General features: G+C 40.3%; 2 protein-coding genes across 2 annotated transcripts; one reads left to right on the top strand and one right to left on the bottom strand.

Annotated features, from left to right (window-relative positions):
- The first annotated feature begins 1,766 nt into the window (after positions 1–1,766).
- ppp1r8b (protein phosphatase 1, regulatory subunit 8b) lies at positions 1,767–8,699 on the top strand. Its single transcript, XM_083760748.1, has 7 exons — positions 1,767–1,838; positions 2,389–2,449; positions 4,189–4,342; positions 4,655–4,872; positions 5,814–5,958; positions 6,192–6,256; positions 7,965–8,699. The coding sequence occupies exons 1-7, from the start codon at positions 1,786–1,788 to the stop codon at positions 8,313–8,315; spliced, it is 1,047 nt and encodes a 348-aa protein (XP_083616874.1). The 5' UTR covers positions 1,767–1,785; the 3' UTR covers positions 8,316–8,699.
- A 2,809-nt stretch (positions 8,700–11,508) lies between these two features.
- On the bottom strand, positions 11,509–21,247 carry cyp4t8 (cytochrome P450, family 4, subfamily T, polypeptide 8). Its single transcript, XM_083760585.1, has 12 exons — positions 20,990–21,247; positions 20,465–20,609; positions 19,750–19,794; positions 18,324–18,451; positions 17,815–17,939; positions 16,620–16,780; positions 15,944–16,050; positions 15,558–15,748; positions 13,695–13,828; positions 13,128–13,192; positions 12,881–12,963; positions 11,509–11,683 (listed from the first exon to the last, which is right to left on the bottom strand). The coding sequence occupies exons 1-12, from the start codon at positions 21,182–21,184 to the stop codon at positions 11,518–11,520; spliced, it is 1,545 nt and encodes a 514-aa protein (XP_083616711.1). The 5' UTR covers positions 21,185–21,247; the 3' UTR covers positions 11,509–11,517.
- Between the last annotated feature and the right edge of the window lie 1,602 nt (positions 21,248–22,849).

Below are 22,849 nucleotides of genomic sequence, written 5' to 3'. Positions count from 1 at the left end.
CAAATGTTTGGCATTTTGATTTTAAACAATTAATCAGCAATCAAAAAGATGTCAATTACTGTATTTTTCTTTCAGTGGATATTGTGAAATGCTGCTGTACATACCGACTTGACTTGAACTGAATAACTGAGTAACACTAAATACTAAACATAGGCTACTGTGACACACTGAGTAACACTGAATACCGAGTTAAAACAAAATATTCAGTTAAATTAACTTAGTCAATATTAAGCCTGCAAATAACATCCAAGTGTGATTTTTGTTGTGAAACGGGCATGGTTTTATGAGTGAACACTTCAGTTGCATACAATTATTTGTCCATTGTATTCATTGTATTACGTTTGCTTTTTGTCCTGGAATGTTTAGACTTTTCATTAAGCTTTCTGTGCAGAATGTAGGTGGTTCCGTGATCCAAAAATGGGGTGCATGTGTTTGTTGCAGTACGTCATCTCCCTTGTGGCTTTTCACTTGAACGGGCACAATGGAGAACAGGTGTGGCGTGAGATGACAGCATTGCTTCCAGTTGATTTCTCTTGTCTCTGTTCTGTTGTCGTTTGTTGTTCTCTTTGTTCAATGTGGATTGTGGAGTATTTCGGGATGCTCTTGTTTAATTACATGTATCGCAAGTTAAACAAGCTTTGTAGTTTATGCGTAGGCCTATTGTTATTATTTGTCAAACAGACAAAACGGGAAACAACATTCATCTCCTCCATAAAGGCTAGATTCTCCATAGCATTGCAACAGCCTGAGGAAGAGAGAAAATGCTTGCAATTCTATCACATGCTCCAGTTTAATTGCTGTCCAGGAAAAGCCTTTTCCGTATATTATGCAGTTGCAATCTTGTGTTCATTTTCAAAATGTTTCATGAGCAGATGTTTAGCTCTTTCGTATGGAGGCAGATGTTGGCAACTTTGAACCAGATATTTTGGATGCCCACAAGAGGGCATCCAAAATATCTGGTTCCAGAAAATGTAAACAGTCACTGTAATCATCAGTCTTATTTTCCAATCTATCAAATGCCCTAATAAACACGTTATTGCGAACGCATTGAGCCACTTACTATGACAGCAAGGGCTGAATGTCTGTGTCTGTCCCACTGTTACACCACCCGCCCGCCACCAGAGGGCGCAGCTGTAGCACACACACACACAGGGCACAGCTGTAGCACACACACACACACACACACACACACACACGCACACGCACACGCGCACACACACACACACACACACACACACACACACACGCACACACACACAACCACACACACACAAGCTGCGTTCGCTTCACGCGTTTGCGCGTCTTACTTGTATTGATGGATCACCATTATAAACAATGTCTCTTGGTGGTAAAGTGGAATTTCCATAAACACATTTTCCTTTTATTGCATTTGATCAGGTATGCATTTGTATGTGGATTCAATGTGGTTTCCTTTAATGCAGCAGCTGCATTTTGTGAGAAATTTGAACATTGTTTTATGTTTTAAGTACAAATCTCTTCTGAGAACTACTTCTGTAGTTAACTGTACATTTTAATAGGTCTTTTTGATATATAAATAATGTGCATTATAAAACTACAAACTGTATTACAAAATATATAAGTTTTATATTCCACAAGAGAGACCTGTAGCCTAATAATTATTGAATGACCCCTGCAAGAACACAGTTCTGCCTGGTCAAGACTGTGTGGCAGGCAGTCTGTTGGGACTACAACTCCCACTGAAACAAAGTGGTATTGTTGACTCTTTTACCCAACATGCACTTTGGGCTTAGAACATGAAGCAAGATGGCAGCTAAAATAAGCAGAGAAACCGCTCCACCTTTTGATTGCCCATCATGGTGAGCAAATCACATGCATGCCATCCAAAGTTATATTGCTAAATGCATTCAGTGTTAATTACTGCGATTTTAATCGTCGTTAAGTTATTTCTTGATATTGACTGACCGAGGAGCCATTTTTGCACCATAGGCAGACGTGCAGCCAGCTAGCTAGCCCACTACTAGCCGTTAACCCAGTAGTGATATCATGGCTGTAACTGATACCAAATGTAATGCCTTACATGTAATGCAACATAACCATTTTATATTTGTGTCATATTATAATGCTCTGTCCTGATCGCATCAGAGTCCACCTCCTAAGAGCAGTAGCTAAGACGACGCTACTGTACGCGTCTGTGTAATCAAAGGCCAGGCAGACACGCAGACTAAAATGAGATATTTTACAGTAACACTAACAGATGAGATGAAGTAATGTAAAACCATAGACATACATCTATGATGTAAACATGCGTCCGCCGTTCATAGCGCTGTGGCTGACGTTCAGATCGATGGTTTTCCCGTGTCGGACTCGAAAGGGACAAGGGTTAAGTTGTCGTTGCATTGTTTTCAGGGCAGGCAAACCGCCCCCAGGTCTCCATCTAGACGTGATGAAAGGGGATAAGCTTATAGAGGTAACTAAACACATGCCTCTACTATTAGTCTACAACCTTGCATTTGTTGTATTTGTATAGAACTGCTTAAAGATGAAGTGAGTTACCGTACACATTTTGGTTAAAATGTGTTAAATATGTCTATTCTGATAGCAGTCATTTAGAGTAGTGTTTGTTCACTGTAACTGTCTGGCGTCTCCCTCTCTCCAGCTCTTTTAGTAAACAGAAAAATTAATTTTCAGGGCAGGATACATAATTTCATCATGTCAGAGGAGAGAACTTACACAGGATAAACAACTTAAACAAGTGAAAGTGAGCAGACACAATTGAAGCTGATATTTACAGTTTAGGCATTTAGCAGACAGTCTTAATCCAGAGTGATTAACAGTAAGCAAGAACAAAAACATGGTAATACATCATATACAGTCATTAAGACATGTGAATCCCTTGACTCCTTCAAAACCGCTCTCAAAGGGCACCTACGGATGGCTGCAATTCGAAACTGGCCTCTGTAAAATCTGAATCCCCCCCACCCCCCCACCCCATTTTCCCTCACTGTATATTGTATCTTTTCCCTTTTTTGCTTCCCATATGATGAATTTAGCTACATAGAAATGTCTATTTGTATGTCTCTAAATGTTTGTATGTCTTTAAATGTTTTGATGAATTGAACAATGTGGACCCTGTTGTAAACAAGTGTAATGCTTAATTGGGTCGTCCACTCACAGTTGACAGTCTTTGTATTGAGTTTGTGCTTAAAATGTACTGTAAATTCTACAAACTGTTAATAAATATTTCAATCAATCAATCAATCAATACATATAAATATTCATCAGAATCATACATAAGCTAAAGGCTCATACATAGTCTGGACTTTCGGTGGTGGGGTGACCACCGAACTACAACATGACGTCACTGAGGTGACCACCGAACTACAACATGACGTCACGAGCCTCGGTGAAGAGCAAACCACCGCCACCCCTCCAGCCCTTCTCTCTGTTTTTACTCACCACCGCTCAACGTTATTTCAGCTCCGGTGGTCAGCTCACCACCGAAAATCCAGACTATGAATAGGCCTTTAGAAGTAAGAATTTAACAGTGGAATATAAGGAAACTATGCATATATAGTATATAGTATTTTCTCTTTTTAAAGTGCTTGAGAGATGGGAAGATGCTAATGTTATCAGAATATGGAGCTTTAATTTTAAACAAAAGCTAAGCAAAACATTGTCTTAACAACACAAATCACTTACACTACCTTTAACTGAATGCTTGAAATGATCTTGAGGCAAATTTCAATGTGCCTGCCCAAGTAGATTCTTATGTCATTTTGTGAGTTGCACCACTACTCACCTGACAGTCCTCACCACCAGTGTTGCACACTGTGGATGGGTTCTATGGCTGCCCAGGTTTCTAAAAGGTGCCACAGCAAAGTCAGCCCTGATCTTTAAGCTTTTCAGTGGGAAGCGACACTGTTGAGTTATGACTCAGAGGCACAGAGAACAATTGCATATCGTCTGCTAGAAACCTTGTATCCATATTCTACAAGCTCACAGGGCGTTGAACCAATGGAAAGTATTAACAAGAGATTAACTTGTGAGTAAATGATAACGGCATTGTATCCTTCGGAACATTTTCTTTTTTCCATTTCCTAAACTGTAACAGTTTTAGACATACAAGGTTACAAGATAGTTTAATGCAATAGTTTCGGAATTGTTTGAAGAATTGAAGTTATTGAACACATCTCTCTCTCTCTGTAGAAACTTATCATAGACGAGAAGAAATACTACCTGATTGGAAGGAACCCAGATTGGTGTGACTTTACCATTGACCATCAGTCATGCTCTCGTGCCCATGCTGCCCTTGTCTACCACAAACACTTGAAGAGGCTGTTCCTCATAGACCTCAACAGTAGTAAGAAAGCATTTAAAACGTCATTGTAACTCTGTTGTTGATACACTGCATAGCATCTGTGTTATTTTAGATTTTTGCGTTTGCTACCGGTATTCCTTGAAAGTTTGACTACTACTGATTTTAGAAGGCATTTGTAGAATGGTCCTCGGGTCTAATTGGGTTAAATATATGACCATCTTGAATACAGATTAATTAAATACAATATTATAAGCACTGTACGACATTTATAACTGCAGTTTGACCATATATCAGTGAATTTGACAAAACAGAAACCTGTCCAGACAAATAACTGATTGATTGTGCCAATCTTAGCACATGGCACCTTCCTTGGGCATATTCGTCTGGAGGCCCACAAACCTCAGCAGGTTCCCATAGACTCCACCATATCCTTTGGGGCCTCGACGCGGACCTACACCATCAGAGAGAAACCCCAGACCCAGGGATCGACCACGACAGGAGACAGTAAGACGGGAGAGGACGAGGAGCTAAAAGGATTGCTTGGGCTCCCAGAGGAAGAGACAGAGTTAGAAGTAAGTTTGTGGAGTTTCTTGTGAACCACTACTGCTTGTCAAATGGTAAATGGTGCATTTCTATGTAAGAGAGCCTTTCTCGAAAGTGTGTTACAATGTGCATGACATTCACCCATTTACACACATCACACACCGATGACGGAGGAAACCACACAAGGCACTAAACCTGCTCCTAGGGGTTCAGTGTCTTGCTCAAAACACTAACCCAGGGGAGGCTGAGATCGAACTGGGAACATTCTGATTCCTAACTTCTTTCTGAGCCGCTGCTGCACACAAATACAGCTCAAATTTCTAACCAATAGGACAACTACCACGTACAAATCCATGTAAACAAATTGTGTTGTGTTATCATAGTCTATGGGGGATCAATAAATAAATAAATGAGAAGAACATATTCTGATAACTGATATCTAGTGATGCACAATTCAATCGGTAGCATATTTAAATCGGCCATAAAAATACCATATCGGTATCAGATCGGTCTAAAAATAATCCAGATTATTTTCGCAGATATAACGCAATAATAATGTGACCGTTCAATGGCTTTGTACTCACAGAGAGCAGACCTGTCTCTGTTCCTTTTGTTTTGTGTATTTATATTGTTTGAAGTCAGAAGAGGAATTTTTCAAAAGTGTCTATTATCTCTAGTCTAGAACAAAAGCCAAATCAAATGCGATGTAAAATCTTAAGTAAAATGTTCTACATTTAATTTGTGTACTCGTCTTTCAGTAATAGTAAATAGTAATATAGTAATAGTAAAACAGACGCTTGGAAAGAGGATTGATTGATTGATTGGATATTTTATTAATAGGCTTTGGGCATTGTTTGCATTTTGACCCTCTGTATAATATTGGAATCGGTATCGGCAGATATGACCCTGCAAATAATCGGAAGATCGGATAATGTTGTTATTTCAACCCTGTGTGTCTACATTCAAACAGAATTTGACAGAGTTCAACACAGCCCACAACAAACGCATCTCCACTCTGGCCATCGAGGAGGGTAATCTAGAGATCCAGAGGCCCAAACGGAAGAGGAAGAACTCCAGGGTGACCTTCAGCGAGGACGATGACATCATCAACCCAGGTACAAAATGGCACGCTGAAGTGACGGTGTCCCACCTCCACCCAGCCACAATCCCAAGCAACCTAAGCTCTCTACACTTGTAACAATGAATTAGCTTGAAATCATCATTATGGAATGTATAAAGTTCCTATCAAGAAATGTGTCTGCTGAACACATTTCTCCAGATGTGCATGTGGAGAGGATGACATGACAACAATTATTACAATTAATAATTTAATATAAAATTATTACAGAGGACGTGGACCCCTCCGTTGGTCGCTTCAGGAATATGGTACAGACTGCTGTTGTCCCAATCAAGGTAGGTGTTGATTCTGTCATATGTTCTGTGAATTTGAAGGCAATTTACTTTACAGTCTAGTCTACTTATTTGTGTATAGTAATATTTTTCCTTTTTTTTTCTTTAATATTTTCCTTAAATTGCATGAGAAGCTCATTAGCATTAATGACGGATAACGTTTGATTTAATATGAAAAATGTGACAAATGAAATAACTTTGTTACTACAAGCAGTTTGACTTTTGTTATGTCACATAAAGAGGTACAGGCATGCAAACTTGTCAGCTTTCGGTGTAATTGTCTGTTTTGAATGGGCAATAGATGGCTTACGTGATTCATGCAGATCAGATAAAAGAATAGTTATTCTTTTTGTTTTGTATTTATTTTGGATGGGGGGGGGTACTGAATGCAAAAGAGTGATGTGTGGGTACTAGTGAAAGTGATGTGTGTCACTGGCTAGTGAAAGCAAGAGTGAGTAGACCATATATAAATGCATGTCTACAATTTACAATTTAGGCATTTAGCAGACACTCTTAATCCAGAGCGACTTACATTAACCCATTCTGAACGGGCACCCATTTTGGTGTTGGCATCATATTATGCTTTAGCTATTGAAAAATAGCAGATCTACAAGCTCATAGCGCGCCACCGAGTGGCGCGCTACGAGCTTGTAGGTCTGCTATTTTTGAAAAATCGAAGAACGACTGACATTTTTTTAATCTGATCTCAGGTCAGAATGGGTTAATAATGAAACTGTCAGGATGTAATAGACATTTTTTTAATCTGATCTCAGGTCAGAATGGGTTAAGCAATAACAAAAAGCATGGCATACATCACATATATAAAAAAGTAATAATGAAACATGCGTAAGCTAAGAACGTAACTATATCATGAAACTATATATGTAAACTATACATACTATACTATATTATATAATTATACATATGCACTACAATTTACAATTTAGGCATTTAGCAGACGCTCTTAATCCAGAGCGACTTACATTTAAGCAAGAACAAAAGCATGGGAATACATCACATAAAAGTATTTATCATGAAACATGCGTAAGCTAAGAAAGTAACAGTGGAATATCTATATAATGAAACTATACATACACTATACATATAAACTATACATATTTACTACTATGCTATACATATGTACTATGGCGTGCTATGACTAAATACAATACAATTATAGTGCTGTCTACATAACATGCTATAAGTCTGTATCAAATGCTATCTAAGCCAACATAAATGCTATCTAAGGGGTTAGGGTAAGTGCTATGGGCCATGATGGAGTCTGAAAAGGTGGGTTTTCAGGCTACGGCGGAAGATTGGGAGTGATGCTGCAGTTCTGACTGCAATGGGAAGTGCATTCTACAGTTTTGGAGCCAGAAGGGAGAAGAGTTTGGGACGTGTGGAGCGTTGTCCCGGCGTTTTTAGTGAGGGTACTTCCAGCTTCCCTGCGTTGGCTGATCTGAGTGCGCGGGAGGGTTTGTAGGGTTCAATCATACTTGTAAGATATGGGGGAGCCATACCTTTGGTTGCTTTGAATGCCAGCATCAGAGTTTTGTATTCTGTGCGGGCAGCGACCGGGAGCCAGTGGAGGGAGCGGAGCAGGGGGGAGACATGTGAGAATTTTGGCTGGTTGAAGACCAAGCGAGCTGCGGCATTTTGGATCAGTTGGAGGGGCTTAATTTGTCTATTTTGTCTTTCTTGTTGTCTTCAGAAACGGAGAGTTGAGGGACAAAACACCTTAGGACTTGAAGACATCTCCTCAAAACGCGTGCACTACGGCCTGAACAGCGGTTTGTATGGCGACCTGCCCCCCACCAGCCACGAGAACCAGCCCACCGGAGCCCCCTCAGGGGCCACCATCCTGGGAGGGCTCCCACACCTCTTCCCTAACCCGGCCCCAGAGGTGGACATTGCCCCAGGGGCCCCCCAGCCACCCGTCAAGCTCAACCCCACGCCCATCATGGGCCCCTACCTCCCCGACAGCCACAACGAGCCGCGCAAGAAGAAGTACGCCAAAGAGGCGTGGCCGGGCAAGAAACCTACCCCCTCCCTACTTATCTGATCCCTCCCACTCCCCCCCCCCCCCCCCCCGCCCACACAGGGGGCTGACTCAGGTTACCAGCTGTGACATCAGGGACTGTGACCTGATGAGATGGTGGAATAATTCACCTCTCGGATATTCTCTTTCTTTCATATAATAGTTCTCTCTTTGTTCGGTTGTGTGCGTTTGTTTTACTTCCATCATCACAATAAATAAATATATACGTTGTTCAAAAGGCATTCCACCAATTGCCTGGGGATGGTAAGCTATCGTCTGTGTAGCTCTGCAGAGTGTCCCACTCTGAGGCCCCCGTACACACTATTGGAACGAAATCGCTCCATCTGTTCCGGGGGAAGAGCCCGCGGCCAGAGCAGCTCGCAAATTCATTTTCAATGGCCGAGATTAACCCATTCTGACCTGGGATCAGATTCATACGAGGTTTCCACTGGACACACGCTGGTCTGACGAACCCATTCTGACCTGAGATCAGATTCTAAAAATGTCAGTCGTTCTTCGATTTTTTTTTTAAATAGCAGACCTACAAGCTCGTATCGCGCCACTCGGTGGCGCGATATGAGCTTGTAGATCTGCTATTTTTAAATAGCTAAAGCACAACATGATGCTGACACCAAAATGGGTGCCCATTCAGAATGGGTTAAAGTCGCAGTTTATAGTTAAGGGACGCAATAAAACAACGACCTCTGCATCCACGGGATGCACTACTGTACTGTACTGTTTTTTTTATTCCAGTTTGTTTTGCTAGCTTTAGTTATAATAATTATTTCTTATTATGTTTTCTAGATGGATATAACCATATGAAATGGGAGTTAAATGCTGCCGTTTGTAAAAAAAAATGGCAAAATATGACTCCTAACGGTGTTGAAGTGGGGACTCATAAAATGTACCGTGGGACTCATCTAAAAGACCATCCCTGCATCCCGGGACTCATTACATTGAAAACCTATCACTGAATGGAAGTCACTGGGTTTCAGAGAGCAGCTCTGTTCCATGGCTGTGTTCTGCCCTCCTCCCCCCCCCATTGAGCAGAGCTGCTCTGTGGAACCCAGTGACTCCCATTGAAAATGAATTCCGAGCTCCTCTGCCCTCCCTCTCCCCCCCGGAACAGAGAGAGCGATTTCGTTTCAATAGTGTGTACGGCGCCTGAATGTTGCAGAATCATGTGGAATTGGAGAAACGTCTTCTAAGAGTTGGCAGCAAGTGGTTGTGCCCCAGAGCATTGGTTTGGCGTACTCGCCATTGTCCGGCATCATAAATATAGTGTCACCACAGAGTTACAGATACTTTTATACTGTATGGTTTTGTTGTATTTTTTTTTTGTTCCCCCCCCCCCCCCCAACTAAAATGTTAGATGTTTTTTTCCACTCACTTTTATGTTGATCTATTTTGATAAACTATTGAGCAAGGATAAAACGCTTTTATACGAGATGAATTGTCAACGACTGAAGCATCTGGATACGAAATGAGTTCAGTTTTAATCAAAAGAGGAACTTTATTTTATTAAGACGTTCTAAGATATAATGTGGCCATCATCTTGGTTGCCAATGTTAGGCCAACATGTCCTAATTTTGGAACTACGTATAATGGGGAGTTTATCCTGCTAGCCACTAGATGGTGACTTGTGCACAGAAATCAAAGATACAAATGTTTTCTTTTGAAACGAGCTACGCAGTCTCATCCAAATTGTGTGCGCTATCTGGCTGTAAGCTGTGTTGGTATACTGAATGTGATAGTTATGTAGGCATTCAAAACAGTATTCCAACTATACTGTGCACTACGTAGTACTGTACATTTAACATTAAGTATATACCATATGTGTACTAAGCAGAATTTGGAATTTTGGATGTAAAGGTTTATGGAGACCAACTGACAGTTTGTCTATACAGTTTGAGGTTGACGCAAATGGTACTCCTTTCTGTGAGTCAAAACAGGTTTTCAGTTTCTGTAAGAGATGCTATGATCTCTGAAAGCCAAATTAAAGAGGGCCTTTTGCTTTGTTAAAGTTATTGTATTTGTCCAGGCTTTGCATTGATCTTGTGCCCCAAACTTTAGGCCTACATTTGGATGAATGGATTTTGTAATCATAGCTCTCTGTAAATACTTTTTAAAAATGGAACTTTGACTCTGAGCTCCTTGACTTGAATATTTCCATTCCTGGTTAGTGAGACTTTCAGATGTATTGCTTTGAATGAAAGCCTTTCATTCAGTTTGATATTTCACTTGTAAAACTGGTCAGTTTATTCCACGGACACAGTGACACTTTAACCTTTTAATGGTTTTCAAGTTGTATTGCAACACTGGTGAAGAATATAATGCTGTCCTCGCTGGGCACTTTGAGCACATCTATCAAAAGACAATAATGGAGACCAGATGTAAACATTGACAGGTGTCTTGTGAGGACTGTTTTAAGTGTTCGTGCTTCACTTATGGGGCAAAAGGCAATGCCAATGACTGCCAGGGAAATCTGTTAATGGTCTGACGTCGTTGGCAGTTGGTGTATGATCCAGATCCACCAAGCGTTCCATGGAGAATAGTGACCTACTTAACACACACACTTAAACAGCTTCACTGTTTAGACAACCAACATGTAGCTCCTCCTGAAACAGGGTTAAATCATGGAGAGTTGAAGTTTCGGAATAGAAGTTACATTTATTATTCACTCTTTGAAAAAAATAAGTCTAACAAAGTACTTTTAATTCAGTTACTTGTATTCAAAATGTTTCACAATGTGCAAAGTGTGGCTCATTAAAAACAGTTACAGTGCAAGTCAAAATGACAAACAGAATTAGTGTTAAATTCCCTTTAAATTATATTTCTCAAAGAAATTCACCACTGTAGTAGTAGACTTTAGTAGTAGTGTATGTACCATAATACAATAAGATAGCACATGACAAATATTTAAACCTCACACATTTCTCAGATGGCCAAGCACAACTTTAATAGAGTTCAAACTAAATATAAAGATGAGCTAAAATATATATATATTGTACTGTATGTCCGTGCGATATGGTTATTATATAGACAGATATGGTTATTCCTGTAACACATTTTTGTCACCCGAACATCCTGTCATCATCTTACAACATGCTAGAGTTGATTACGGTATTTTACCAAGTTATGCGCAGCTAGTAAAGGTCTTGCCCACCAGCATGGAGACTGGAGACTAGGTTTTGAATCCTCCGCGCCACGTGCCACAGCACCCTGGTTACACAGGTTTGATCCTAATGTGGATGCCGTTAAGAGAGCGAAGCACAAGTCTAGGGAGAATCTTGGGTTTCTGGGTAGGGTCTTCTATCAGCTCATACCTCCTCAGTGTCTGAGCCACCACCACCTTCATCTCATTCATGGCAAAGTTCTGTCCAATGCAGTTCCTATGACAAGAAGAACAAATACAAGGAATAGCAATGAGAAGAATGTGAGCAATGAAGCACTATTTTCTACTAGGCAGTAATGAAAAGCAATACTGGTGGTTTTGCTTCACTCATAGGCTCATAGCACACAGCCTTGAGAGAAGCAAAGTATATGCAGGAACAATGGGCATGCAAATGGAAATAGGAGACACAACTGAGTTTGTATGTTAATGTCAAGCACATGAGGTGCATGCAGAAGGGTTACAAGTTGACTGTTTAGTTAGTTAATATGTGTTTTTTTGTTTTCATTTGGATATTGCCCTCTGCACCTTTTGCATACTGGACTCCTTCCCAAGTTTTTTTTTCTCCTTTTATTTTTTCCCTTCAAGAGTTTTGTCTAAGCTGTTTTCCTTGCCTGATTGAGTGCTTTGGCGGTTCCCTTTACCACTTAAGGCAAGGCAAGGCAGTTTTATTTGTATTTATTTGTAAGGCAATTCAATGTGCTCCACACAGAACTGCAAGCAAAGTAAACACAACTAGATCCACTAGCGCAGGTCAGGTTGTGGCCTCCTGGCGGCGCTATAATAGGCCAATGTGAAAAGGGTGTCATTTTTCTTACTTGGATGGCAATTGGATGATTTGAGGCATTTTGTTCCAAAAACAAAAAAGAATCCACCTGTTGGTGGCGCTATAACAGACCAATGTAAAAAGGGTGGGATATATTCCTCAGCCTAGTAAGAAAGTCTGTGAAAGATTTCACGTAAATTGCACACTGTGTTCATGATTTGAGGCTTTTTGTTCAAAACGGGCCAATCCTGCCAACTTTGAAAGCCCATGTTAGCCAATTAGGATGGAATATGAAATATCGTTTAGTTATGCATGGGTTGTTAACCTGCACTGAACACCTAACAACTTATTGTTTAGCGTCATTGAAGAAGGGACTGCGTTTTGGTCACATGGATGCAAATGAATAGCCATGGCAGTGAATACTATAGTTAGTAATATGAGAACCTGTCTATCCGGCCACACTGAGTTAACCCCAGCACACACCGGGTGCGCAGCGACGCGGGCACGCGGAGCGTCAGGCGAGGCGTGGACGCGCGTCGGACGCCGCCGGTGTGGGATAGGTTCATTGAAAAATAACTGAGGCGGCTGTTTTGACGCGCGGCGTTCGCAGACGGTGTGTGTTGGGCTTTACAGGGTGTTGTGGAGACAAACCTTGGGCCAGCAGAGAAGGGCACAAAGGCATGGGGTGACCTTTTTGCTGTGTTTTCGGGCAGGAAGCGGAGAGGGTCAAACACCTTTGATAATGCAAGATATGGTGAAAGTGGTCAACAGGGTATACAATAAAATGTATAAATGTAAGCGCAAAGAGTGTACAATGTCTTAAACATTGTAAAACAAGATGACATTTTGGTGAACTGGCCATAAGAGAAAACAATGTTTGCTCAGAGGGTGTGCTTACATGAGGGTTTTCCCAGACAGCTGGATTCCTACATATTCCATAGACACTGGTGCCGACAAGACAACCTACAAAAACATAAATGAAATTAGATAAAAATATGATTATTTTTAATTAAGCTTAGAATAAAGGATATTATGTTTAGCAAACAAACAGTGAACTGTAAAATTATATGACCCTCCCTGTTGCATGGCAGCTTTGACATGGCAACTTGTCATTACAGTACACACATGTTCTTTGTTACTATTATATATAATTCAACTTTAGCCGTATTTAAATTATGCAATATTGCAATGGAATTACTAGTAGTTTACTTGTATGTGGTACAAAGCTGACATGGTGCAATACAATGAAAACTAGGTCATTGTGACACCGCTACAGAGAAAACAAATACAAGTTAATATTTAATCTTAATATCTTATACAATAGGTGAGCTAAGAGATGACAGAGGTAGGCAAGCAAGCTTATGACAAAGAGAATACTTATAATTGGCTCCAGATAACAGCAATCTGGAAAAACTCATTACATTCTGTTCATTAGTTTGTAATCAGCCACAGATACTCCACTTACCTTCCGGCACAGTCCTTCCATCAAAGAAGGTCATAGGTTTGGTTAGCTTTCGTGCCATTCCCGGTACAGGAGGGTAAAGACGGAGGGATTCTTTTATGCACATGGTGGTGTACGGGAGTTTACTGAGATCCTCCCTAAAAACAAGGCAGATACCTATTATTAAAGTGTCAGAGACCATTTTCGCCATCCACAGAAAAGTGAGAATAACAATCATTTTATTTGCATAAGTAGAAGAGACTGGAGCAGCACGGACATTTAGAGCCTTTTATTTAGGTGCCGAGTATACAAAAGACTAAAAACGAAACAATCATTTGAGTTTGCGTTCTATGCCTGGTGCACTTAGTCTCGCATAGCCAGACAATCACAGATCTCTGCTTACTGATGCATCTGGTATCGGTATCTGGAGTAGTGTTGAGTGGATGCATGTCACACTCTTGGATGAGAGTGGATCAAAGGTTGGCAAACTTGGCATGTATCCTTGTGACATCTCTGTTTAACATACCTGCCCATTATTTGTTACAGCTACAACCCACCAATACTAGACATGGCTATGCCACCAGACAGGCTTTGGGTGTTCACTTTACTCTGCCCCTACCAAGAACTAATGCGCTTAAGAAAACAGTAATGTCTATTGTAGAACAGCAAACATTTTGGAATAGGCTACCACCACATATAATAAGGATAGGCAATAAATCGAGCTTCAAAACTAAATTAAAGGAAGCCGTGATTAGTAAAGAAGTTATCTTTAGTAGGCTGGTTTAATGTTTGGACTGTCTATAGAGGGTATGCGCATGCTTAAAGTGAATGGCACATCGAGTGGCAAAGCAACATGCAAAGTGAGTTTAACATTGTTTAACGTTGTTTTCTTTTCTGTTTGGATGCATGGGCTGTCAAGGCCAGAAAGTAGTTTTTTGCCACTCAGTAGGCATTCCTGCATAACTTCCTGGTTTGATGATGATGTCACGCCGCTCACGCGCATACCCTCTGAAATTGGATACATTTTTGTACACTACATCTGCACATGCATATGCATGTGATTTCTGCATTTGACCACCAGAGAGTAATATGTTTATGTGATAACTCATTTATAGTTATGTGAAGACCTTCAATCATATTTGTTGTTTTGTTTTGTTTTACTTTAACTATGTAATGGTGGAATTCCATTTGAGTGTGAAGTGTGAGTGTCTGGGCCCCAGGAAGAGCAGACCTTCCCTGTGGTGAGGAGGACTAATGGGGATCCTTAACCCATTCTGACCTGAGATCAGATTCATACGGAGGTTTCCGCTGGACACACACTGGTCTGATGAACCCATTCTGACCTGAGATCAGATTCTAAAAATGTCAGTCGTTCTTCGATTTTTTTCAAAAATAGCAGACCTACAAGCTCGTATCGCGCCACTCGGTGGCGCGATATGAGCTTGTAGATCTGCTATTTTTCAATAGCTAAAGCACGACATGATGCCAACACCAAAATGGGTGCCCGGGTTAATAAATAATCTGGTGATATCTAAATTCAATGCATGGGCTAAAATTGGGTGCGGACACAATTTGGAAACTACATCGCAGAACCAATGAAAATGCATGGTCCATCATATTGATACGGTGATATGAATGGTTTTCAAAGCAGTAGGTTGGCGTAGGTTTGTTAGCAGCCATTCTCGCTGCTGTTCTAGCCCCTACTGATTTTAGGTTTCCCCAGACATATCAGTGTAGGTGGCAGGTGCCGACGGAGATAACTGATCATCTGGATAACGAGACTTGAGGTTATCTGACATGAGGTTATCACTTGAGGTTATCTGCGAAATCATCAGACAATCATTGACTTCCACAACAATGGTGACAGTCTTAACACAGTGACCCTACCACTCGACTGTGTCCTTGCCGTCCAGGACATGTATGATCTCGTCCCTGCAGATCTGCTGGTGCTCCTGGTTGCAGGCCAGGCAGTACAGTGTGAAAGAGACGCCGCTGGCTGTGGTGTCGTGGCCCTCGAACATGAAGGTGTCAACCTCTGCCCGGAGGTCCTCGTCCGACAGACCCTGCTGGGCCTCATCCTGTGAAAAAGATGGGAAGAAAGTAGGTTGAAATAGTGCCTGATGTTCAATATAATAAGAAATACAAAAACACATGGAATAAGTTATGTATTTGAACAAAAAAGGCATATGGCTTGTGGTTCTTTGACAATACACTGGTAGTTTAATTCGGGTCCATGATATTGGCAAATTGAAGGGACTGAGGGGGTGACATACTCTGGCACACAGAAGGATATCCAGGAAGTCCATGTGTTTCTTGGTTTGGGTTCTGCCCTGATCCTTTTCATCCTGAAGAGCTTCTTTCCTCTTTCGTATGACTTCCTCTACAAAGCAATGAATCATGGGAGTGTATTGGAAATGTGCTCTCGTGTATCTCAGGTGTACGTTAGGTGGACATGATTTGGTGAAGTCACATAACAGGTGGTTAAAGCAAACCTCAAAGTAAAATGTTGATCATACATTTAGCTGATTGTGCCTTCCGGTTCTTAGACTTGTTCTGTGTTCCTTACTTCTATATTATCTCTTCTCTATTCTAACTATTCCTGTAACTGCGATGTTGAGAGCCATCACAAAAAAAAGAAAGAGTCCCACTCTTTTATACCTACAATTGTGTGATGATTCTTCCAATTATTTCAAAAATGACCTTTTGTATTCCTTTGAAAACATCCCATTTATTTAAAAAATCACACTTGTGTGAAGCTCATATCATCATACATCAGCCAATCAAATCATCCCGTGCCGTGCTACAAACACACAAAGCTGTGCAGTGTGCATAGGAGGGGCTAGCGCCCCTCAAAAATATGGAACGATGGATGCTGATGCCCCCCCCCCATCCCAAATTGATGTACATCTTTATGGAAAACAAGTCCTCATCGGATGAATATCAGCCTACCTGTATGACTATGAGCCACCTTGCATGCTTTCCTATATCTGAAGCCATGTGGGCTGAGGTGGAAAATTGCGTCGATGTGGTAAGGAAAGGTCCGGAAACGCAGATTAACCAGGTCGCTGAGCTCATACACTGCCTTGATGTATGCGTTAATTCCACTGTAACTATGATAGAAAAAATGACATTTTTGTACAATAAACCATCTTATGAACCTATCACATATAAACACCACAACTATATCAAATGGTTAAAATATACGATTTTGTATCAAATAGAGAAATGTGTTTCCTGTGTAGGAAACAAAAAAATACATCATTGCAGGAGTGCAAAAACAGGAGTACATAAAAACATCAGCCACGTTACAAATTGAGCACTCAAAGCCAGGGGTGCCCACACTGTTTTTGGACTCAACTTTTAAAATCTTAAAATCTTAACAAGGTCTACCCACCAAAAACATTGTGATCCCATTGCTGAAAATAGGTAAAAATAAATACCTGAGGGGGCTGTGGAATATCGGCGGTGGCGTTACATTATACATATAAGACAAACTCAATTCTAATGGGAAATGAGATGGGGGGGGAATGTCTTCCTTTTTTCTTAAACTGCCTGAGTTGCTCCAGTGCCTCATTTCCTCCTAATTGTAGTGGAGGTTTGCTTGTTTTTGTTATTTTTTAATTATTTTTTTAGGAAAAGAAAGAGAAGGGACTTTATTACTATCTTTATTATTATCCATAAAGATAGCCTGATGAAGGCCGTATAGGCCGAAACGTTGCTGGTTCCCAAATAAAGTTGCTTCACTGCATTTGAAGACAGTGTGTGGGAGTCCCTTCTTTTTCAGTACGTCGGGCACCTTTTGGGCACATCTGATTATAAGCCTTATAACCGAAAAGGCTGATCTACAAGCTCATATATATATATATATATATATATATATATATATATATATACAGTATATATATAGGGATGCCAGGGTTAATGTAGTTATTGGTTAACCACTCCGGACTTGAGTTACCAATGTACCGCTTTCTTCCGTCTACACCAAATCGCTTCGCCAAAAATAGCCGATCTACAAGCTCTCACTTGTCGCAAGTTGTGAGCTTGTAGATCTGCTATTTTTTAGAAGATGTTCCCAAGTGGTTAGAGATGTAAGAAGTCAACAATAAGGTCAGAAAATGAGTGTGTTTACTGACTGACTGACCTCTCTGTTTGACAGTTGCTTTCACAGCTGAAGGCACACTTCATGATGCTGTCCAGTGTCATGAGACTGACATGTTCAAACAACTCAAATGACTCGTTGGTCTTGGCGTAACCCTCCCACTTGTCCTGGAAGGGGGAAAGAACAGATGTCTTCTCTACAGGAGCTGAACAAAAGGGCATACATTAACATCAACAACTATCTCTAAAATGCCTGTAAATATAAATTAATCAGTTATTATTAGTTAGTTAGTTATTACAATAATAACAAATTAATTATTATTTCATGCATGTTACAACAACAACATGATATGCACATACAGTGTACTATGAGATGTGTGGGATTTGAAAAAGAAAATCCAGCTAAATGTTTGTTTTTATTGTTAGATAATAATCAAAAAAACAAAAAGATCTAATTTGAATGAGTGAATTGTGCTCTTATTTCTATTTCCACTTATAGATTACATAATTTATTTCATATTTGGACTACTGTAGCTTTGACTGTAACCATACCAGCATAGTCTTGGTTGAATCTGACATCAGCTTTACATATGGCTTCAGAACATCATAATGGAAGCCTGGTGTCAGCAGCCTTCTGTGGCGAAACCACTTCTGACCTTTTGACACCAGTAAACCCTCTCCTAGATAGGACGAAACATGAAGAGAGAGTCCATCTCACACACAGTCAAATCCAGTAAAATATCCCTAACTACTTATGCCCTATAGCCTATAGAGCGTCGCAGTCCCTCCCCCTTTCAGAACGACGAGTGGCCCAGGAAATGAAATGCAATGCATTTCTCCCATATGATTTTCTTTAAGTATTTATTTAAAGACGGTTAACGCCGCGGACAAAGCCAGCTCGGATCGTGACAAATCATGACAACGAACACAATATTTTGGGCCGATCAAATCATTAGAAAGAAGAAAATAAAGGCAGGAGACAACACTATTTGTTTTGTTTTTCTTCTTATAAATTATTTGATCGGCCCAAAACATTGTGTTCATTGCCATGATTTGTCACGATCCGAGTTGGCTTTGTCCGCGGCGTAACCGTCTTTAAATAAATACTTAAAGCGCAAATAACATGCATTTTAAAACTTATTTTAATATTTAATAATCATATTGTCTATGTCCCTCAAAGTTATTTCTAATGGTTTGAGCCTCAATCACCACTCTGATATAACCAGGCCTTGTCATTTCTTTCTGGACTTTGAAAGCTGTTTTAGCTGCAGTACCACACTGTCCTGAGGTGGAGAGGGTGCTGATATGCAGATTATTTGAGTCATTATAATACTCATGCTAGATAAAAACCCGGCTTGTTTCCATTCCATGCCAGCTTGGAAAATCAACAATGGTGGACATTGTAAACAAAGTGGAAATGCAACTTTGCAACTGAAGACTGAAGAAAAGGAGTAATTATACAAAGTAGGGTGACATCACGATGAGGCCAAAATCAGTTGAGCTGTTTCTGAGAGCAATTTCCATTAAAACACCCATATGACATGAAGGCCTGATTGTTAAAAATTGGTTATTTGTGGGGATAGAAAACACACATGGGAGCCCCAAAAACACAAAAGAAATTGAAAAAGTTGAATTTTATGCTATAGGTCCTTTAAAGAAAATCCTATGGGAGAAATGCATTGCATTTCATTTCCTGGGCCACTCGTCGTTCTGAAAGGGGGAGGGACTGCGACGCTCTATATCTTATACTTCCTGGTGTCCAAGTTGTTAAGACGGATTTTACAGTGCACTCATAAAACAATGCATACGTCAAGTTCCAGACAAATGTTGCTAAATGTAAAATGTTACATTTGTTACACAGGGAAAAGTGTAGGCTATAAAGGTACACAATTACAGATCTTTTATATACAGTGTGACATTCAGATTCCCAGTCAAGCTTTCAGCTTTGATAGTTGTGGAGAAGGCGAGATTGTCTTACCGATCCATGGGAGAAGAAATTTATATGCAATATCATCTTTGGGCTCTATTGAGAAAATAGATGGATTGAATTGGACACACTGGTTAGATTAATTATCATCGCATGGCGCACGCACACACGCATGCACGCACACACACACACGCACACACACGCACCCTGTAAAATGGCCCCTGTAAAATCTGAATCCCCCCCCCACCGCCTTTTCCCCTCACTGTAGATGTATCTTTTCCCTTTTTGCTTCCTTTATGATGAATTCCTGTTCTGTTCTTTCACTATATAGAAGTGTCTATTTGTATGTCTCTAAATGTTTTGATGAATTGAACAAGGTGGACCCTGTTGTAAACAAGTGTAATGCACTGTTTAAGTGCCAGGGACGTCATCCCGTATCTAAATCAACTATGCACTGGTTGCCATGCCCGTAAATTATTTATTTTACAATTTTTCTTTTTTTTACATTTTTTTTAAAACGCCCTCTCTTTTTTTATAATTGGAGAATTGGCACTCAGAGCCTAAACTGGTGACCACCATGTGGCGCTGAAGGAGTTTTAATTGGGTCGTCCACTCACAGTTAACACTTTGTATTGAGTTTGTGCTTAAAATGTACTGTAATTCTGCAAACTGTTAATACATTTTTCAATCAATCACACACACACACACACACACACACACACACACACACACACACACACACACACACACACACACACACACACACCTGTTGTTGCTAGTATGGTTTTCACATAATCTGGATGATGAATATTGAGGAAGGCAACAAAGGGACCAAACCACATTGGAAAGGCAAGGGGATACTGCTCCCCCCACCTCACCATCTTCTCCAATTCTGTCCCATCTTGTTTAAACTGCAAGTGAAGAAAAAACATTTATCCCATTTAAATGATCGTCTAATTAGCACTGATATAATGTCACAGTGTAATAATAACACAGTCTCTCAGTATTATTATAAAATATTTCCATTTGAGCGGCATTTATTGTGAATGTGATGTGGTGCCGTCAGCCGTGACGGTCAAAGCAAAGCAAAGCAAAGCAAAGTTACTATGTTTACCCAGGGTAACTGGACTAAGCTCAAGAACTTGTTTACAGCCAGGCCCTGCTCATAGAACATTTCATGGTGGGGGTTCAATGCCTTTCAAAGTCAACAACCTGAACGCACATCGCAATTCGCAACACAAACACGACAAAGTTCTGTAACACTGTTTCTGTTATTCTGTTAGTTATTTACCTCGTTCACGTGGCCGAGCAGCCAGTGTCCAGGAGGTCCAGGAAAGGGTTCGAAATGGCGAACCCACTGTCTTCTTTTGATAATCAGTTTAGTGAGTTTAAAAGCAATGAAAACCAGAGAAACTAGTGCAAACAGATGATGCAAACGAGGCAAATCAAAGGGAAGAAATGTGTTGACATATTCAATTAATCCCATTTCTACACGCACAAAACCTGACTCAATCTGTTGTATGAAAGTTGTATGCACTAAAAACGGTCGCCTTGAATGACACCAGTAGGCGAGAATTACGTCATGCTGGATACTGTGGGTGGAGCCTGTGCAACAAAACAAAAGGTATTTTGTTGTGGGTTGCACCAATAAGAAATACAATGTGTGGAGTGGAGTTTAATATAAATAATATTTTTTGGGAGGGGGCAGCAGCACCAATTTGCCTGCTGGGAAATGCACCCCTTCTCTTTCTCAGGCCAGGTGAGTGCTGAATATAGGCTACCTGAGTGCTACTAGACCTTTTGATTGATTGATTGAAATATTTATTAACAGTTTGCAGAATTACAGTACATTTCAAGCACAAACTCAATACAAAGACTGTTAACTGTGAGTGGACGACCCAATTAAGCATTACACTTGTTTACAAGAGGGTCCACCATGTTCAATGCATCAAAGATGAATATACATTGTAATCGATTGTCTATGATGACCCCAGTGACTGAACACAAGTTTGGTGCATTTGATGTCGAGTTGTATCATTATACAATGTCAGTAAAACAATGTTGATGTTGCATGATTTAGTTCTCTTGTCTTCATCTGTGGTCTATAATTTCCAGTCCTGCTGCAGCTTGCAGTCTTTGTCTGTGTCTCTTCAGGACGACGACAATACCTTCATGAATAAACAATTTTTCATTAGGACAATAAAGATATTGTATACTCTAATACTTGTTTTGATACAGCTATGGGTTAAAAGATTTAAGAGCATGCAGTGAATAACCTGAAATTGTACACAGTTAAGAAGGTAAGAGGTCAGTAAACAAAGTTTATAGGTTACCAATAACTGAAACATTATAGTCCTATTAAAGTAACAAAGGAAGACAGGCAGAACTATAAAAGCGTACTGTAGGCCTATGTCTTTCCTTTTAGAGTAATAGCTAAGAAAGCTAGTGAGTACACCATCAAAAGGCATGATATAGAAACTTTAGGAAACTCTGACAGGAAGATGTTTGACAGACAGAAAGCCACAACAGATTCTGAGAATCAACAGCTTCAGACACTGTCAAACATGGATCCAGAGTCCAGAGTGACTGGGACCCTGAACCAAATGGGCTAGGTACCATAGCATTTTGGAATGCCATATAGTTGTTCGGTTCATCCTAGATAACAAGATAATGACCAAAATCATGCCTTCAGACTATGTCAGAACTACGTCAGAAGGAAAAGCAGACTGTGTGTGCTGAGTACAGTCTCCTTACCTAAATCCCATGGAGCTGGTTTAGCAAACCAACCTACATTTTGTGGAAACGTATGCAGCTCAGTGTTTGGTAGAACAATATTTGATTTCCATAGAATGCCATGAGTGTGTTTGGTTATATATCTGGAAAAATTACTTTTATAAGGTGTAATATTGTAGATACAAATTTCTTTAAACTTTTTTCATGCTCCAATTGTTTATTGTCCCATGCTTTAATTACAGACTACAGAGACATTATTAAATTAAAATAATTGCGACGGCAGCTCACATTTACTATGAAAGCGCGCATTTCCTGTCAGTTAGTTAGTCTGTTACCCCCATATATGGTCATGTCTTGTGACATCACGTGACATCATCAGGGATGGAGATCCTGATGTCATCAATGTTAAGCCCATATA

The sequence above is a fragment of the Protomyctophum parallelum genome, assembly GCF_964188405.1.
Source record: "Protomyctophum parallelum genome assembly, chromosome: 3".
Lineage (NCBI taxonomy): Eukaryota > Metazoa > Chordata > Actinopteri > Myctophiformes > Myctophidae > Protomyctophum > Protomyctophum parallelum.
The sequence above is the reverse complement of the archived record's forward strand: the minus strand, read 5'-3'. Positions and strand labels throughout refer to the sequence as shown.

Excerpts from the sequence above, each read along its gene's own strand:
- ppp1r8b (XM_083760748.1), top strand. The coding sequence starts at position 1,786 with ATGGCAGCTAAAATAAGCAGAGAAACCGCTCCACCTTTTGATTGCCCA. Across the intron at positions 1,839-2,388 it reads CCTTTTGATTGCCCATCATG|GGCAGGCAAACCGCCCCCAG; the intron begins GTGAGCAAATCA and ends CATTGTTTTCAG. Across the intron at positions 4,343-4,654 it reads CCTCATAGACCTCAACAGTA|CACATGGCACCTTCCTTGGG; the intron begins GTAAGAAAGCAT and ends TGCCAATCTTAG.
- cyp4t8 (XM_083760585.1), bottom strand. The coding sequence starts at position 21,184 with ATGGGATTAATTGAATATGTCAACACATTTCTTCCCTTTGATTTGCCT. Across the intron at positions 20,610-20,989 it reads TGCTCGGCCACGTGAACGAG|TTTAAACAAGATGGGACAGA; the intron begins GTAAATAACTAA and ends CTTCACTTGCAG. Across the intron at positions 13,829-15,557 it reads GGCAAGGACACAGTCGAGTG|GGAGGATCTCAGTAAACTCC; the intron begins GTAGGGTCACTG and ends CCTTGTTTTTAG.